The sequence below is a fragment of the Leuresthes tenuis genome, unplaced genomic scaffold (assembly GCF_036924035.1).
Source record: "Leuresthes tenuis unplaced genomic scaffold, fLeuTen1.0.hap1 SCAF_13, whole genome shotgun sequence".
In the NCBI taxonomy this organism is placed as follows: Eukaryota; Metazoa; Chordata; class Actinopteri; order Atheriniformes; family Atherinopsidae; genus Leuresthes; species Leuresthes tenuis.
The window spans coordinates 9857790-9870741 of NW_027325367.1; the positions used below are offsets into that span (position 1 = coordinate 9857790).

At 40.3% G+C, this 12952-nt stretch overlaps 2 protein-coding genes across 2 annotated transcripts in view; both read right to left on the bottom strand.

The window, feature by feature from the left end:
* Nucleotides 1-75: 75 nt before the first annotated feature.
* Nucleotides 76-4297, bottom strand: efhc1 (EF-hand domain (C-terminal) containing 1). Its single transcript, XM_072362133.1, has 10 exons — nt 3936-4297; nt 2897-3118; nt 2508-2795; nt 2229-2378; nt 1845-2031; nt 1331-1554; nt 1070-1210; nt 630-843; nt 291-441; nt 76-207 (listed from the first exon to the last, which is right to left on the bottom strand). The coding sequence occupies exons 1-10, from the start codon at nt 3999-4001 to the stop codon at nt 204-206; spliced, it is 1647 nt and encodes a 548-aa protein (XP_072218234.1). The 5' UTR covers nt 4002-4297; the 3' UTR covers nt 76-203.
* A 268-nt stretch (nt 4298-4565) lies between these two features.
* Nucleotides 4566-12952, bottom strand: part of LOC140266679 (protein eva-1 homolog C) — a 74956-nt gene continuing 66569 nt past the window's right edge. The window contains exons 6-8 of the mRNA XM_072361748.1: nt 10368-10502; nt 8116-8289; nt 4566-6650 (exon numbers count right to left, since the gene is read on the bottom strand). Of these exons, the coding sequence (XP_072217849.1) occupies nt 6271-6650; nt 8116-8289; nt 10368-10502 (689 nt within the window). The 3' untranslated portion in view covers nt 4566-6270. The remainder of the gene's footprint in view (nt 6651-8115; nt 8290-10367; nt 10503-12952) is intronic.

Below are 12952 nucleotides of genomic sequence, written 5' to 3' on the forward strand. Positions count from 1 at the left end.
AGGGGGTTCAAGAGCTGACCGACGCAAATGCACAATGAAAGGGCCTTTTGAATGGTTGTTGTATTTTTATTGACAGATCTTTGTAGCAGATACAAGGTTTATTATGTTGAGACGTCATTCCTGTTGGATTAATTTCAATAGAATCGAGGCCTTGGAGCAACAAAATTCCAGGATTTCCTTTATGTCATGAAGATGATTCTGCTTCACCTTTACAAAAAAAAAAAAAGAAAACGTAAATCATTTTGCATTTTTAAAATTTTTTTTCATTATTTGTAAAGAGTGACACCTACTGGAAGTAAGCTGTCTGGCCAGTTGTCATTCCCACACCCAGCTTCTTTTGCAAAGACTCCAGCGTCTGAGAAGGGATCTGGCTTGAAATGGACTCCAGGTATTTAAGGACGTAGAGGTCAGCATCAATCAGCACAAAGCGGTGACTGAAAACTTAAAAAAAACAACAAAGGTCGAGCTTTGAGCGTTTCTGTTTTGGTATCAATGGCTATAACTCAGGGTGTGTGGCACTGTGATTGAATGAGTTATACAATGTTGTTTTGGTGGGAAGATTTTCGAGTGAATCTTACTTTTGAAGGAGAGTCTATAACAACACAAATCAGTAAGAACTGTAACGTTACCCTCCACAGTGGCTCCTATAGCAAAGTCTGCAGGTGAGTAGAACTCAGGGTTGTCCACAGTGGAGCCTGGTTTCGGAATGCGGGTCTTTTCCAGGAACTTCCCACTGATGATTCCAGAGTTGCGGGTGGGTTTTTCAAAAATACTGATCATGTCATTGGACAGGAAGTAGGACAGCAAGAAACGTCGGCATTCATCTTCGGGATTTGGGGAATCCTGGAACGGAACGTATGACAGCTTCAGCGATGAGAGTGGAACTGAATATCCATATCAAGCGATTACCATATATATTAAGTCAACTGAGTTCAAACTGATTGGCACTGTTGCTTGTGGACTGAAAAAAAAAAATGTCCGGGAAATGTGGTGACCTCTGGTAACTGCAGACAATTGAGTAGATTCCACTGTACAGGCAGCACAAACACGTGGGTAAATGTTATCTCACCAGCCGGGCGATGTAGCGCAACACTTTACGGTCGTTCTCGAACATCTTCAACACGTCGACTTTGGGAGGCTCAGGATTCAGAGACAAACAATTCTGAAGAGAGTCTTCAAGGGAGCCAAATCCATTGTATGGTGGAATCTCCTGCCAATACAGACTAAATGAATCAGTGTGTAACGGAGAGAGACATTTTGTAATGTAACAGCACATCTGTGCCGAAACATAAAGACAACGCAGTACAGTACATGCTGTTTAGTTTCTCACCTTCTTCTCCTGAAGCGTTTCTGCCTTTTTTTGTACCTCTACGGGTTTCATTTCCAAGTCTGGGTGGTTCTTCTGGTAATACTCTTTGGTGAAACCATCGCAGTCAAACAACAGGAAGCGACGGCTCAGTAGCTTAATAGTTTGACCCAGCTGGAAGTCTTTGGGGGAGTAGTACTCATCTACATCTTCCTTGGATACCTCCATCACACAGCTAGGGAAATTCTCTAATGAGAATAAAGAGCAAATAAACAAGAAAATATTGTTGGGATGCAAATCCTGCACAGACATCCTTTTGGTGTCACAAGATGACAAAAGGTTTTCAAGAAAACATACGAAAACCAACACTAAAAGAAAAAGCTATTTTCTTTATCATATCAGTTGTCAAATAAGATTTGACTTGAAAAGGACAAAACTTTCTGTAATGCAACACAACTCATAAAGGCAAAGCTTCCCCCCTTTATTTGAGCCGACTCAAGCGAATTACAGTTGAAAGTGACACAGCACAGCTTCATACCTGATTTGATTTTCTTGTGTATTCTCTGTCTGCGCATAAGAATAGGAAAGGGGTCCCGGCCACTGTTGCGTTCATGGACCTCTCTGATCTCTATTGTGTCGTCCACCAGATAATAGTGAATGACAACGGCCCAGGTGTCACCGAACAGACTGTCAGAATCATCCCAAAGGGCAAAGAAACGAAGCACCTGACAAAAATCCCAGATATGTCTCAGGCACAACACATACTGGATAGATGAACTGTACAAGCTCATAATACTCGTTTGCAAAATAAATTGTAAAGGTGAAGTTATTCAAGTCCGTCTTCTCTTGTGATACTGTTTGAGTAAAGATGTGCTTTTAAAATAGTTACTTAGTTCATTTAAAACAGAGGGAATTTAATTACCTTGCGATCCATGGAAAGAAACCTGTACATTTTGTCAAAGTTGGAAGGGGTGATGTGATGAGGTGTTGTGATTTTGCGGCGTTTGATGTACAGATCCTCTGGCATTGGCTCCGGGTCATTCAGAACCATGCCCTCGCTTTCCATGAATTCCTGTGCAGCGCATGAGAGAAAGCAGACTTTACAACAATGGAATTCTTACTCAAAAGCCATAATTGCCGCACAAAAGTGTAGGACAACAATAAAAAACAGGGAGAGCGCTCATACAGGTGACTGCCGTACCTTTGTGAAGGCATCGCACTCTGTGATGTGATACTTGACCCCGTAGACGTCCAGATCCATACCTAGGTTGAGGTCTTTCCACTCATAATGCTCTCCACGTTCATTTTTTGGTAGATGCTGGCGTTTGATCCGCTTCCCCTGTGGCATTCCAGAGTTTTCCACCATGGGCTCGATGATGCACATGCTGTCATCCTCAAGGTAGTAGTAAATGACCACGGGGCGTACACGGTACTGCTCTTCAGGGCAATACAAGATATCCTCTATGAAGTATCCATAGAAACGAAGCAGCTAAAAGACAAGCAGGCAGCGGACAACAGACAAATGAGGTTTTAATTCAAAATGGATAAATGGTCATCTGAATTAGTCATATTTTCTTGGTGCTACTAGACCTTCTTGTCGAGAGCAACATGAGCTGGGATGAAGTCTTCATATAATATCTCGTCAGAGGGGCCATATGTAACTGCTGGTGCCTTGAAGGACAACTCACTGATCTGCTGTTGATTTAGCTGCTCTGATAAAAGAGGATCCTGGCCAATACCCACAGTGGGGCGCCGAGGCAGAGCGTAGCCATTCCTATAGCCCAGTGTCTGGGGCCGATGGAAAGCTGACTTCTGCAGGTACAAAGTATTTCGGAGCGGAATCGATTAGCAGTAGATAAAATCAAAAGAAAATTCTAAATGGAAAATTATTTCAGCTCCTCAACAGTTTCTTTGCCCAATTTTCAATTTCAAACTGCACCAAATGTTTTCAAAGGGCTGCAGCACTTTCCAAAAGTTTAGCCAGTTTAGCATCCACTTTTAATTTTTTTTTTTTTACTAAAGAACCATGCTGTTTTTATTCTGCAGGATGTTAGCTGCCCTATCCACGAATACTGGCTTTCAAGCTCACCACTGAAACCGAATCAGATCGTCATTTCCCTGGAGGAAGTAGCATCCATGACTTCCAAAAACGAAACAAACTTTGACTGTTTTTCAGTTCACCAAAGTTCATTTTAAATTAGCCCAAACACTGTGATGGAACTGCCAAAGCTTTCTTATTCCATTTTTATTTATTTCCATGGTACCATACGTTTTAGGCAATAATCTCGGGCTTTATTTGTGCGAATGAGCACAATCAGATATTTGGATTCCTAGGATATTAGGATCCCTATTTTTAAAGCAGTGCTACATGAAGATCAAAGATCACCCGGTTTCCAGACTCTGTATATGTGAGACAGTTAAAGCAAACATTTGACCAGGCATGAATTGTACCTTCAAGAATAACCTACAACGAATGAAGGAACACTACAGTGACAATTGTACAACAGAGAAACAACAAAAGCTAATGTAAGTCAGAAGCTAACGTTAGCCTTCCGTTTTGTTTGAAACATTTTAAATATAGCTGGTTTCATATTTGACCAACTAGCTGTAGCTATAGCTACATTCTTACCGTCACGTCACGAAATGTATATCCTGGAAAAAATGGCAAACCGTGGCTGTTCCACCTGCAAGACATTTCCTGTTGGAGTTTTTTTTTCCTTGAACTTCTTTACCTGTACAGAACTGACAGTTCTAGTGAACTTAATTAAGGATGTGAATAAATGTTTTGCTGGTGTGCAATGCAACACGACAGCCCCACCGTGGGAAGTTTATGGTATCCATGGAAACGACAGGACAAAACGCAACAATTTCCAAATAGTATTTGAAGAAATGCATTTTTTTTCACCCCCGAAAACATTGAAAAAGAAAGAAGTAAAATTATACTAGCTATCAAAGAACATACAACATTGCCCTGAGATTCAAGAAACTATTATTTCGTTAAGGAATATTTTCTGCTTTTACAAACTGTAGAGCCCTAACGTCACCACCAGAGGGCGAGCTGCGCCGTTCTACATCTCAATTGCCATTACTCACAGTTCTGTCTGTTTATTTTTCATATTTGCAGTTCCGAAGTTTTGTATAATTATGATATGAACGATTTAATTTTGTTATGTCACAGTACTCTGTAATCATCCAGATTTGCACATTTGTAATTGACAATAAAAAAAATAAAAAATAAACATTTTAGAGGAGGTGTGAATATTTTTCAACAGTTTATTCCAAGCGCAGGAATTCATATTTTGGTCTCACGATACCAATTATTGGCACATTTTAATTCCATTCAAACTTAAACAGAAAGAGTACAGTGGTGGGCTTCATGAGGATGATCCTAATATGTCCTGTGTGGTCTTTAATTTCTGTCTCAGTCAAAGAAATACAAACCTTTTAATGAAAACTATCATTATTCCACTGCTTAAATCAAGGTAAGCAAACACAGAACTGGACTGACAATAGCTTATATTGTTGAACTGGTAACATTAAAGAGAAGTAGTTTACATGCCCACTATGTACTTTTTTCTGCAGTGCTTGTTCCTTCTTCAGATGGCAGTGAACAGTTATTACCAAAGGCATCTGTTTTGCACTGATAGCTTTGAAATATGGACATGGTTGACACCAGGCCAGAAGTTCACGCAATATTTGATGAGTGACGACAGAAAATTAATTCTAACAAAAGCACAGGTACAAAATTAGCCTATTCTGGTAATTTACATACAGATCAGAGTAGATAGCAAGTGCAATATTCCACAGAAACATTCAGATTTTACACAGGCTCTACTTCAGCATAGCAACAATGTTTAAAAAAGGGAATAAAAATGTGATAAGACAAATTTAGGATTTCCAATTAATAAACTGTCCAGTTACTGAGACACACTTGTTGCAATCATGGCAACAATGACCTAATCGCTAGAAAAGGCACCGCATTGTGAATTACTGTATCAAAAATAAGCTTAGATCACTAAAAACCTCTTTGAGGCTTGTGATATCATATCTCTAATTCTTTAAATGCTGAAAGAGCTATTTAAATGGGCTGATCCCCTTCTTAGGAAGAGAGCACATCAACCAAACACAGAAACACTAGGATTGCATCCCTGAGGTGCCAAATAACCTTCGCCAAGTATAAAAATATCTCATAATAAACCATACTAGAGAACAAAAAAAAAAAAAAAAATACACAACATCAATAAACTATTAAATAATATAAAATATATTTTATAAGGGTTGAGAAGGATCCCCCCTCACACACACACACACGCACACACACACACACACACACACAAAATCTTTTGGTTTTATAAAGCTCAAAAGGCAACACGGTTGTTCACTCTGGAAAGATTGTCTTAAACTGTCCCATTGTCAAGCGCACTTTTTTTTTTTTTTCATGTAAATGCCCCTCTATCAAAGTTCACACTTGAATACTGGAGGGTAGTGAGCATAAAGCTCCAAGTGTCACAGTCTCTTCCAGCTGCCCTGCATTCTGTATTAAACAGACCCATCTGAGGCCTTGGTCCTTCAGGCACCGTGGAGTCTCTGCAGGTCTGTGTATGTCTAAGAAAGCTTACCCATAAATCCCCCACTTCAAAAAAGCCTGCTGAGGTCACCAGCAAGTCAGTGTAGCCTTTCACCTCTCACTTCCCGGCAGTTAGAGCTAGCTAAGAGGCAAACCTGCCATGCAGAGTGGGAGCTTATTGTTCAGCTAAAGGGGGTCTAGTTTATGATACCCAGAGGAACATGCAAAACAACAGAGAGGGGGAACTTCCGCTGTTCAATCAGAGTCCATAGTTGCTTAGTTGCACGTTTGCTTATCAAGCTCCACGCGTCCTCGTCTCTTTCCCCCTCCAACCCAAGTGTGCCCTAAAGTTTGTTCAAGTCAAGTAAGCTTTTTCTTAAAAGTCCCTAAGCAGCCCTCAGTAATACCGATTGAGGCTCCGAGTCCCTGGGATGTCCGGTTGCCCATTCATCCAGATCTCACGGATGATTCGTTCTCTTTCTTCAAGCCGCTGCGCTCTTTCCAGCTCCTCTGCTGACGTAAACACGTTCATGTTAAGCGTACGCTCAAAGCGTCTGTGTCTCCGTGCCGACAGATCTGAGGTGGTGTCCCAGTCCGAGTCCGAGTCACTGGAGTCGGAGGACGAATCGGCAGGGCGCGCTCGTTTCTTGGCGGGAGGCCGTTGGCCGGGTTGACAGTCGGTACGACAGGAGATCTGGACCACCAGGGCGAAGAGCGTAAGGAAGAGGCCCAAACACACACCGCAGACAAAGAATAGTGCAGCCCTCTCTGGGTGGTCTGTTGTAGAGGAGAAAGAGAGAGGAAGTCAGGAAGAAGAATGTAACATTCAGTTGACTTCTGTCAGAAGACATGTCAAAAATTATAATTGGATCTTTCTGTTAAAGACTGTTGAAGAGTTTCTTTATCTTTTCCTGACCCGTTTAGCCAGGCATATTTCACTTGATGACTCACTCACCATTATGAACATTGGTTCCAACTCAGATGACTCACTTCCCTGGCTTGGTTTCTTGGTTTACTTAAGTAATAATAATTTACTCTGCCATGACAGCCATATTCTGCACCTCTCTTCTCAGAAACAAAACTCAATATCACCCCCTTTTTCTAAATACAGCAGCATCATTCTGTTTTCTTTCATTCTTTGGTTCTGAAAGAACCAGTGTGATATTCACTCCATACATCTGAAGCTTGCTTTGCAACAACTGCTCCATCCTGAAGATTTTTTTTCAGATTAAATCTCACCTTTCTTATTACTGCTATTACCTTTTGCTTCTTTGCAGGCATGCACTCTTATACTTTTACAGCTCATCCAGATTCTTCAAGCAGGATTCCCATGTTACAATCATCTCAGTGGTTTGGCTCTCTCTGGCTGTTTACATTGAGCTTAGCAGCAGCAAAAGTCAGCTCAGTACATTTCTTTCCATTTGTGTCATTAGACCCTCTAACGTTTACGACATTCCGAATAAAAAGTAAGCAAAATATACAATTATGTTTTTAAAAGATTGTGGGTAGGTTTTTCTAGCAGTATAATATTCCTATTCATAAAAGCTACAAATATGCAGAGATCATAAAATATCAAGACAGAAATGACTTATGTGGGAAACCGTTCAAAGCTGGGCAAGTAGAGTTGTCATCTCAGCCAATGTAGAACATATGTCTCGTGTGTTTATTTGACTGAATTCACAATGTATTACACTATGTATAAACTGTTTATTCCAGTCACAGAGTGAATGGTAATAAAAGCAGGAAGGGCACAAACTCTTCCAGGAGATGCTGGGTGCATGTGAGGAACAGTTGGTGCTTCTCTAAGAGTCAAGGAAACATCCTTAATGGCTGCCATTTCTTCAATTTTTTTTTTAATAAAAGAAAAAAATCTTTCCTAGTCTAAGAAGGTCATGACCTGGAAAGGAGCAGTTATACTAAGGAAGCATCTGTGACTTTGAGAAGCACTCAGTGTGTAATGTGTACAGCCATTATCTCTACTTTACATCTGCATTCCTCTGGCCCACATTTACCAAACCTTTGAGTCCCAGGAAGAAAGGGTACTTTATCAAAAAAAAAAAAGGATTGCCATACGCACGCAGCACCCAATGCATTCATTACCCGAACCCAAATGTCACAGATTTCATGGGCCAAGAAACAATAGCAACTCCTTTCCTCACAGACATTCATAGGTCTCCATACTTTAAAAGCCTTGTCTCTATATCAAATGATGCCACATTAGATTCCACGAATGTTGTCCTACCTGATATGTAAGTGTAGGCTGCCAGTGCGTTGCTGATGAGAGCCATGTTGCCACTCGAAGTGATATTCATGATGGGATTCATATCTGGTGGCTGTGGAGGACTTTCTTTTATTCCTCCTTCAGATTCTGATGGTTTCTCCTCGTTGGGGTTTGTCTCCCTAACCTTTTTCTTATCTGATAAAAAGATAAAGGAACAGGAAAGCGCAGTTTAACAACACAAACCAGACTCCAGTCAAAAAAGGAAAGTTATGGTTTTAAATGCAGAGCGGAACTGAGAGGTCAGAATCTGTGACCCCGGCATTTAGAAAGAGTCCCAAGTAATTCATGACTACTTGGGTGATTTACAGAAAAACAAGAGTGTATTGTAACAACATCAGTCAGAAAACTGAGTCATCTAAAATGTCCCGAGATTTTAACCAGCTTTCTGTAAAACACACACGTGTACGCGGGGAAATGTGTGATTCAGAAGATAACGCGACATCCGCTTCTGTCATATTCATTCTGACTCAGGTCATTAAGAGACAGAGAACCAGATGGAAAAAGTTTGCAGTTTGGTAACATTTCAAAAGTTCCCCCCAAACTGGGGAAATTCTCTTTAAAGAAGGGCCTTTTTCTTCTGTGCTGGTTTTAGGTATACGAGAGCCAAGGATTCCTTCTCATTTCTGAATATAGTGTCATTAGTAAACCTGAAGAATTTTTCTTTTTTTCCAAGCCAGGATAGTGTAGTCTCTACAATTTTCCCCTGCTGGGAAAACAGCCTAATCTCAGAGTCAAAATAGAGTGACCCAGGTGTGTGGGTACATAGTCATATTTCTATGACTGGATTTTTTGTCAGCGAATGTAAGCTTGCTTTGGTGAACTGTTAAACACACCAGTGACCTCTAATTACAGAGTGCAAGGTGTGTCAGGCTGTCTTTATCTGATAAATGCAGTTTAGAGTGGAATTGCTCACTGAGAAGGTAAATGTTTCCACCTGGACCCACTGCTGTGGCGTGGACCTCAGCAAACAGTCAACCACAATCTCTCTCTTTCAACCATATACACAAAAAAGCCACAAAAATGTAGACAGAAAATACAGGATTCGGAACAATGGAATGGCAGCACATACTTGTTTCTAAGAAATTTTGAATTTTCTGTCTGAATAGCTTTTTTTTTCAATTTGGCAACAAGTATTTGGACCAAATATGAATAGAATAAAGGTACGATCTTGTGGTTAACCTATGTTAAACAATACACTAGATTCTAAATTCAATTTGACATGCTTATGTTACTAAAAAAGCCTTGAAATCTTAGGTTTAGATATTTTTCCTAAGTCATTTTCAAACATGAACGTCAGAGATTTTTAAGTGGAAGTTTGGACAATTTTGGTCCGAACCTCGTCCGCAGTTGCTGTTCAGAATGTGCTTCACAGCAGGAGGCTTTCTGGAATAGGGGGTGTGGGGGCACCTCTGTCTATCGAGTGCAAGAGGCAGTACATGATGCAGATAACAAGCTGTCAAACTTACTGTACATTTTCTTACAACATGTTAAGGATAGCAGGTAAGGCTCTTTGTGGTGTTGATACCCACACTGCAGTTATTTGTATATATCTTTAAGTTTCATCCACTGTCACATGATGGAATCAGGTTTTTCCAGACAAGCTGGAGGTGGAGGTTTCGAGGTCAGTGAGAGGAAGTGAAGCCACTCATGCGTTAGAGGCTGTCAGCGATGCAGCACACACCCTATGTCCTCTCTCTGTCTTAACTCCTCATTCATTTGAGTATCCTCCTAATCATTCCAGTGCCGGTAGCTGAGCAGAGTAATTAGTGTGTTGGATGAAGGCCAACTTCCCTTATGAATAAAGCTTTGTTTGAGTTTTCCTCCTTGCTGGGGTCTACTTTTTTCATCCTGTCATTTTGTTATTTTTGCTCAATCGGGTCCTTCTTTCTCTAACTGGGAGTCTGACATTATAACTGACGGATTCAGACTTTAGGTAAAAATATACGAGTCTCTTGTTTTTGGAAAGTAATATGTTTTTAAAACCAGAGATCATAAACTGTCTTAACCAATGGCTCTCCTTGGACACATGTGGAAACAGTTGAACTTGAGACTTTTAATATACATACATACATATATGCCCTGACTTCAGACCTGAATTACGGTTGCTCTTCATGGCTGGGAGGCCCTGAGACTGTTAACGGCTCTGAGGAGCAAAGAATTTGAGCCTACATGTGTGAGAATGTAGATGGTTGTATGGTTGTCATTTTGCTCACCTGGAACAGTGTCAAGGCTTTTCCCAGAGCTCCCCTCAGGAGGGCTGTCTCCCACTATGTTGGGGTCATGGGCACTGGGTGGTGGGTTGTACTCTGGTGGTCTGGGGCCCTGCTCCTGGAGTAACCTCTTTGGAACTTCAAAGAGAAGGAAAGGTGGAGCAAAGGAAGGAAGTTCAGGGAGGAGGAAATGAAAGGAAAATCACATTATAATTAGACAATGTGTTGCTTAAAAAGGAAAATTACAAAAGTAATTCATTTCCCAGCTCCTCAGGGAGCCTAACCAGGTAAATGATTAGGCAATATTATCTTTTATTTATTATAGATATTTATTTATTATAGATATATTGTATCCGTATTGTCTGCAGAGATTAAAAAATAAATAAAATTAAATGAAAAAATCCTTTATTTACCCTAAATCGAAAACACATGTTTTATGTGTGTATATACTATATATATAGCCATTGGTTCATTGTGGCCAAATAGTTTAATCACTGTTTCATAAATTCAGGGGACATTGCTTTTCATGGTCTAATAGTCAGGTACGCTGAATTACACGCAACAAGTTATTTTAGAATTATGGAGGCATCTGTTTGGGCACTTTAAATCCTGCAGATAGTTTGTTGTTTCCTTGTATGAATCTATGCTTTGACAAAATTCTGCATACTTATCTTTCCTAATGGGTTGGTTTTCACTCTGATATGCACAATCATCTGTGAGACCCTATAAAAACCAGTCTGTGTATCTCCTCGTTGTGCAAAATTAATTAAATTAGGCTAAGGTGCACTCCAGTCAATATGTACAGTGGAATGTAAATTAACTGAAACATTTTGAAAATGACTCTGAAACACTTTAAAAAATCCTACACCAAGTCAAAGGGCAAAGTCACTTCTGCTACAAAAACTAAAGCTGTTTACTGTCAAATGACAAGCTTGAGGTTTGGCAACAGCAGTCCACAAACTAATGAGTGATGTCACAGATCATCATCCATATTTTATATGCAGCCTATATGATGAGAAACAGACTTTGAAGTTGATATGGTAATTTTTTTCAGCGTGAGTGTGGTGTTTGAATATAAAACAGTCATGGAACAAAATGTATTGTCATTTTATGGACAACTGAGGAACATAAATTCAAGATTCACTTAAAGCTCTAGTTTTGGTCTGTATCAACTCCTAAGAGGAATACATGGGACTTCGGCAGCTTATATTCACCAGTGCATTACTGGCTGTCTGACTGACATCTGACTGACTTGCAGTCCAAAACCACCATTTAATGCTTCAAATATGACTAAAATGTTATTTTAAATCATTAAAATTTATCATCCATAGTGTTAACCATATCAGCTCTATTAAGGACGAAACTTGTATTATCCATGACATGTAAAGTATTACTTATCTATAAAGTTTTTTCAGACATGTATAAACTTTCCCATACAATTCTTCAGACCAAAGGGATGTCGGAATCATATTGTCAAAGCAACAGTTGTCAGCAGGTGTTGACTTGCCTCAATGCTTAATACTTTTAATTAAGACTAAAACAAAAGCAAAAATTCTGAAAGAGCTAATGTACACGTAAGACAGTTGTAGACAATACTGTGGCTATGACTCACACTCCCACAGATGTTCCACACTGATTCCCAAAAGTTACAAGACCCAACTTCCCCATCCCATTACAGCCCCCAACCTAACAGTGTCCTGTGAGTCAGGGAGTCTGCGCTCTTTCCTCCAGACACAAACCCGCAATGCAGTGGGCAATACATTCCTGCCCGCTCACATGTGGTTTTGGAGGCCCGGCCACGCTCCGGTCACCACGTTTGCCTCACTTGTTGGATCGGCAGTTTACAACTCAACAAATAAAGGTCTGTCCAGCTGCTGTTCTCGCATGTTCATCTCGCTGGACCAACAAACAAGCAACGGAGAGCAATCTGTTGTGTGGTTTTGCTGGCATCAGTGGTTCTAATAGTGAAATTGTGACATGTGATTTAGGGTAAAAATGGACCATTTGTTTCAAAGCCAGTGAATAAACATACTGATCAAATTTCCAGAGCCGTATTTTGGCAGTGAACCAAGAGGCAATCAAAGCGCAGGAAAGAGCGGAGCAGACCACACTCCCTCCCTTCACTGGATACTACTTATGCCCTGGACGCATTACAAGACTTTTCCAATTGTAAGCAATGATGAAAATCTGGACAGGCTTATTCAACCACTGACATTTAAAGCTTTCACTGCAGGGTTGATTCTTAAACTGATCGTTGCGTCACTAAAACCAGATTGCAGTGACATTACCTCAAAAATTGGTCTCCAGTTTAAACATGTTGTGGCTGAAAAGGTGGATAAACATGCAAGAAACATGTTGTAAACATATTCTCTGTAAAACTTTCACCATTCACGCAAAGAACCAGACTGACGTGCCTTACTGCGTGATCCAAATCATCACAGAAACTCGCCATGCTCTGTGTGTACGTTTTAGCTCACATCCCATAGTGGAGGAGATTTTATAACCCACGGATAGTGGAAGAGGGTAAAATGCTGCACAAAATGTGATAATCTGATAATCTGATAATAATAATATAGACCAAGAATAAA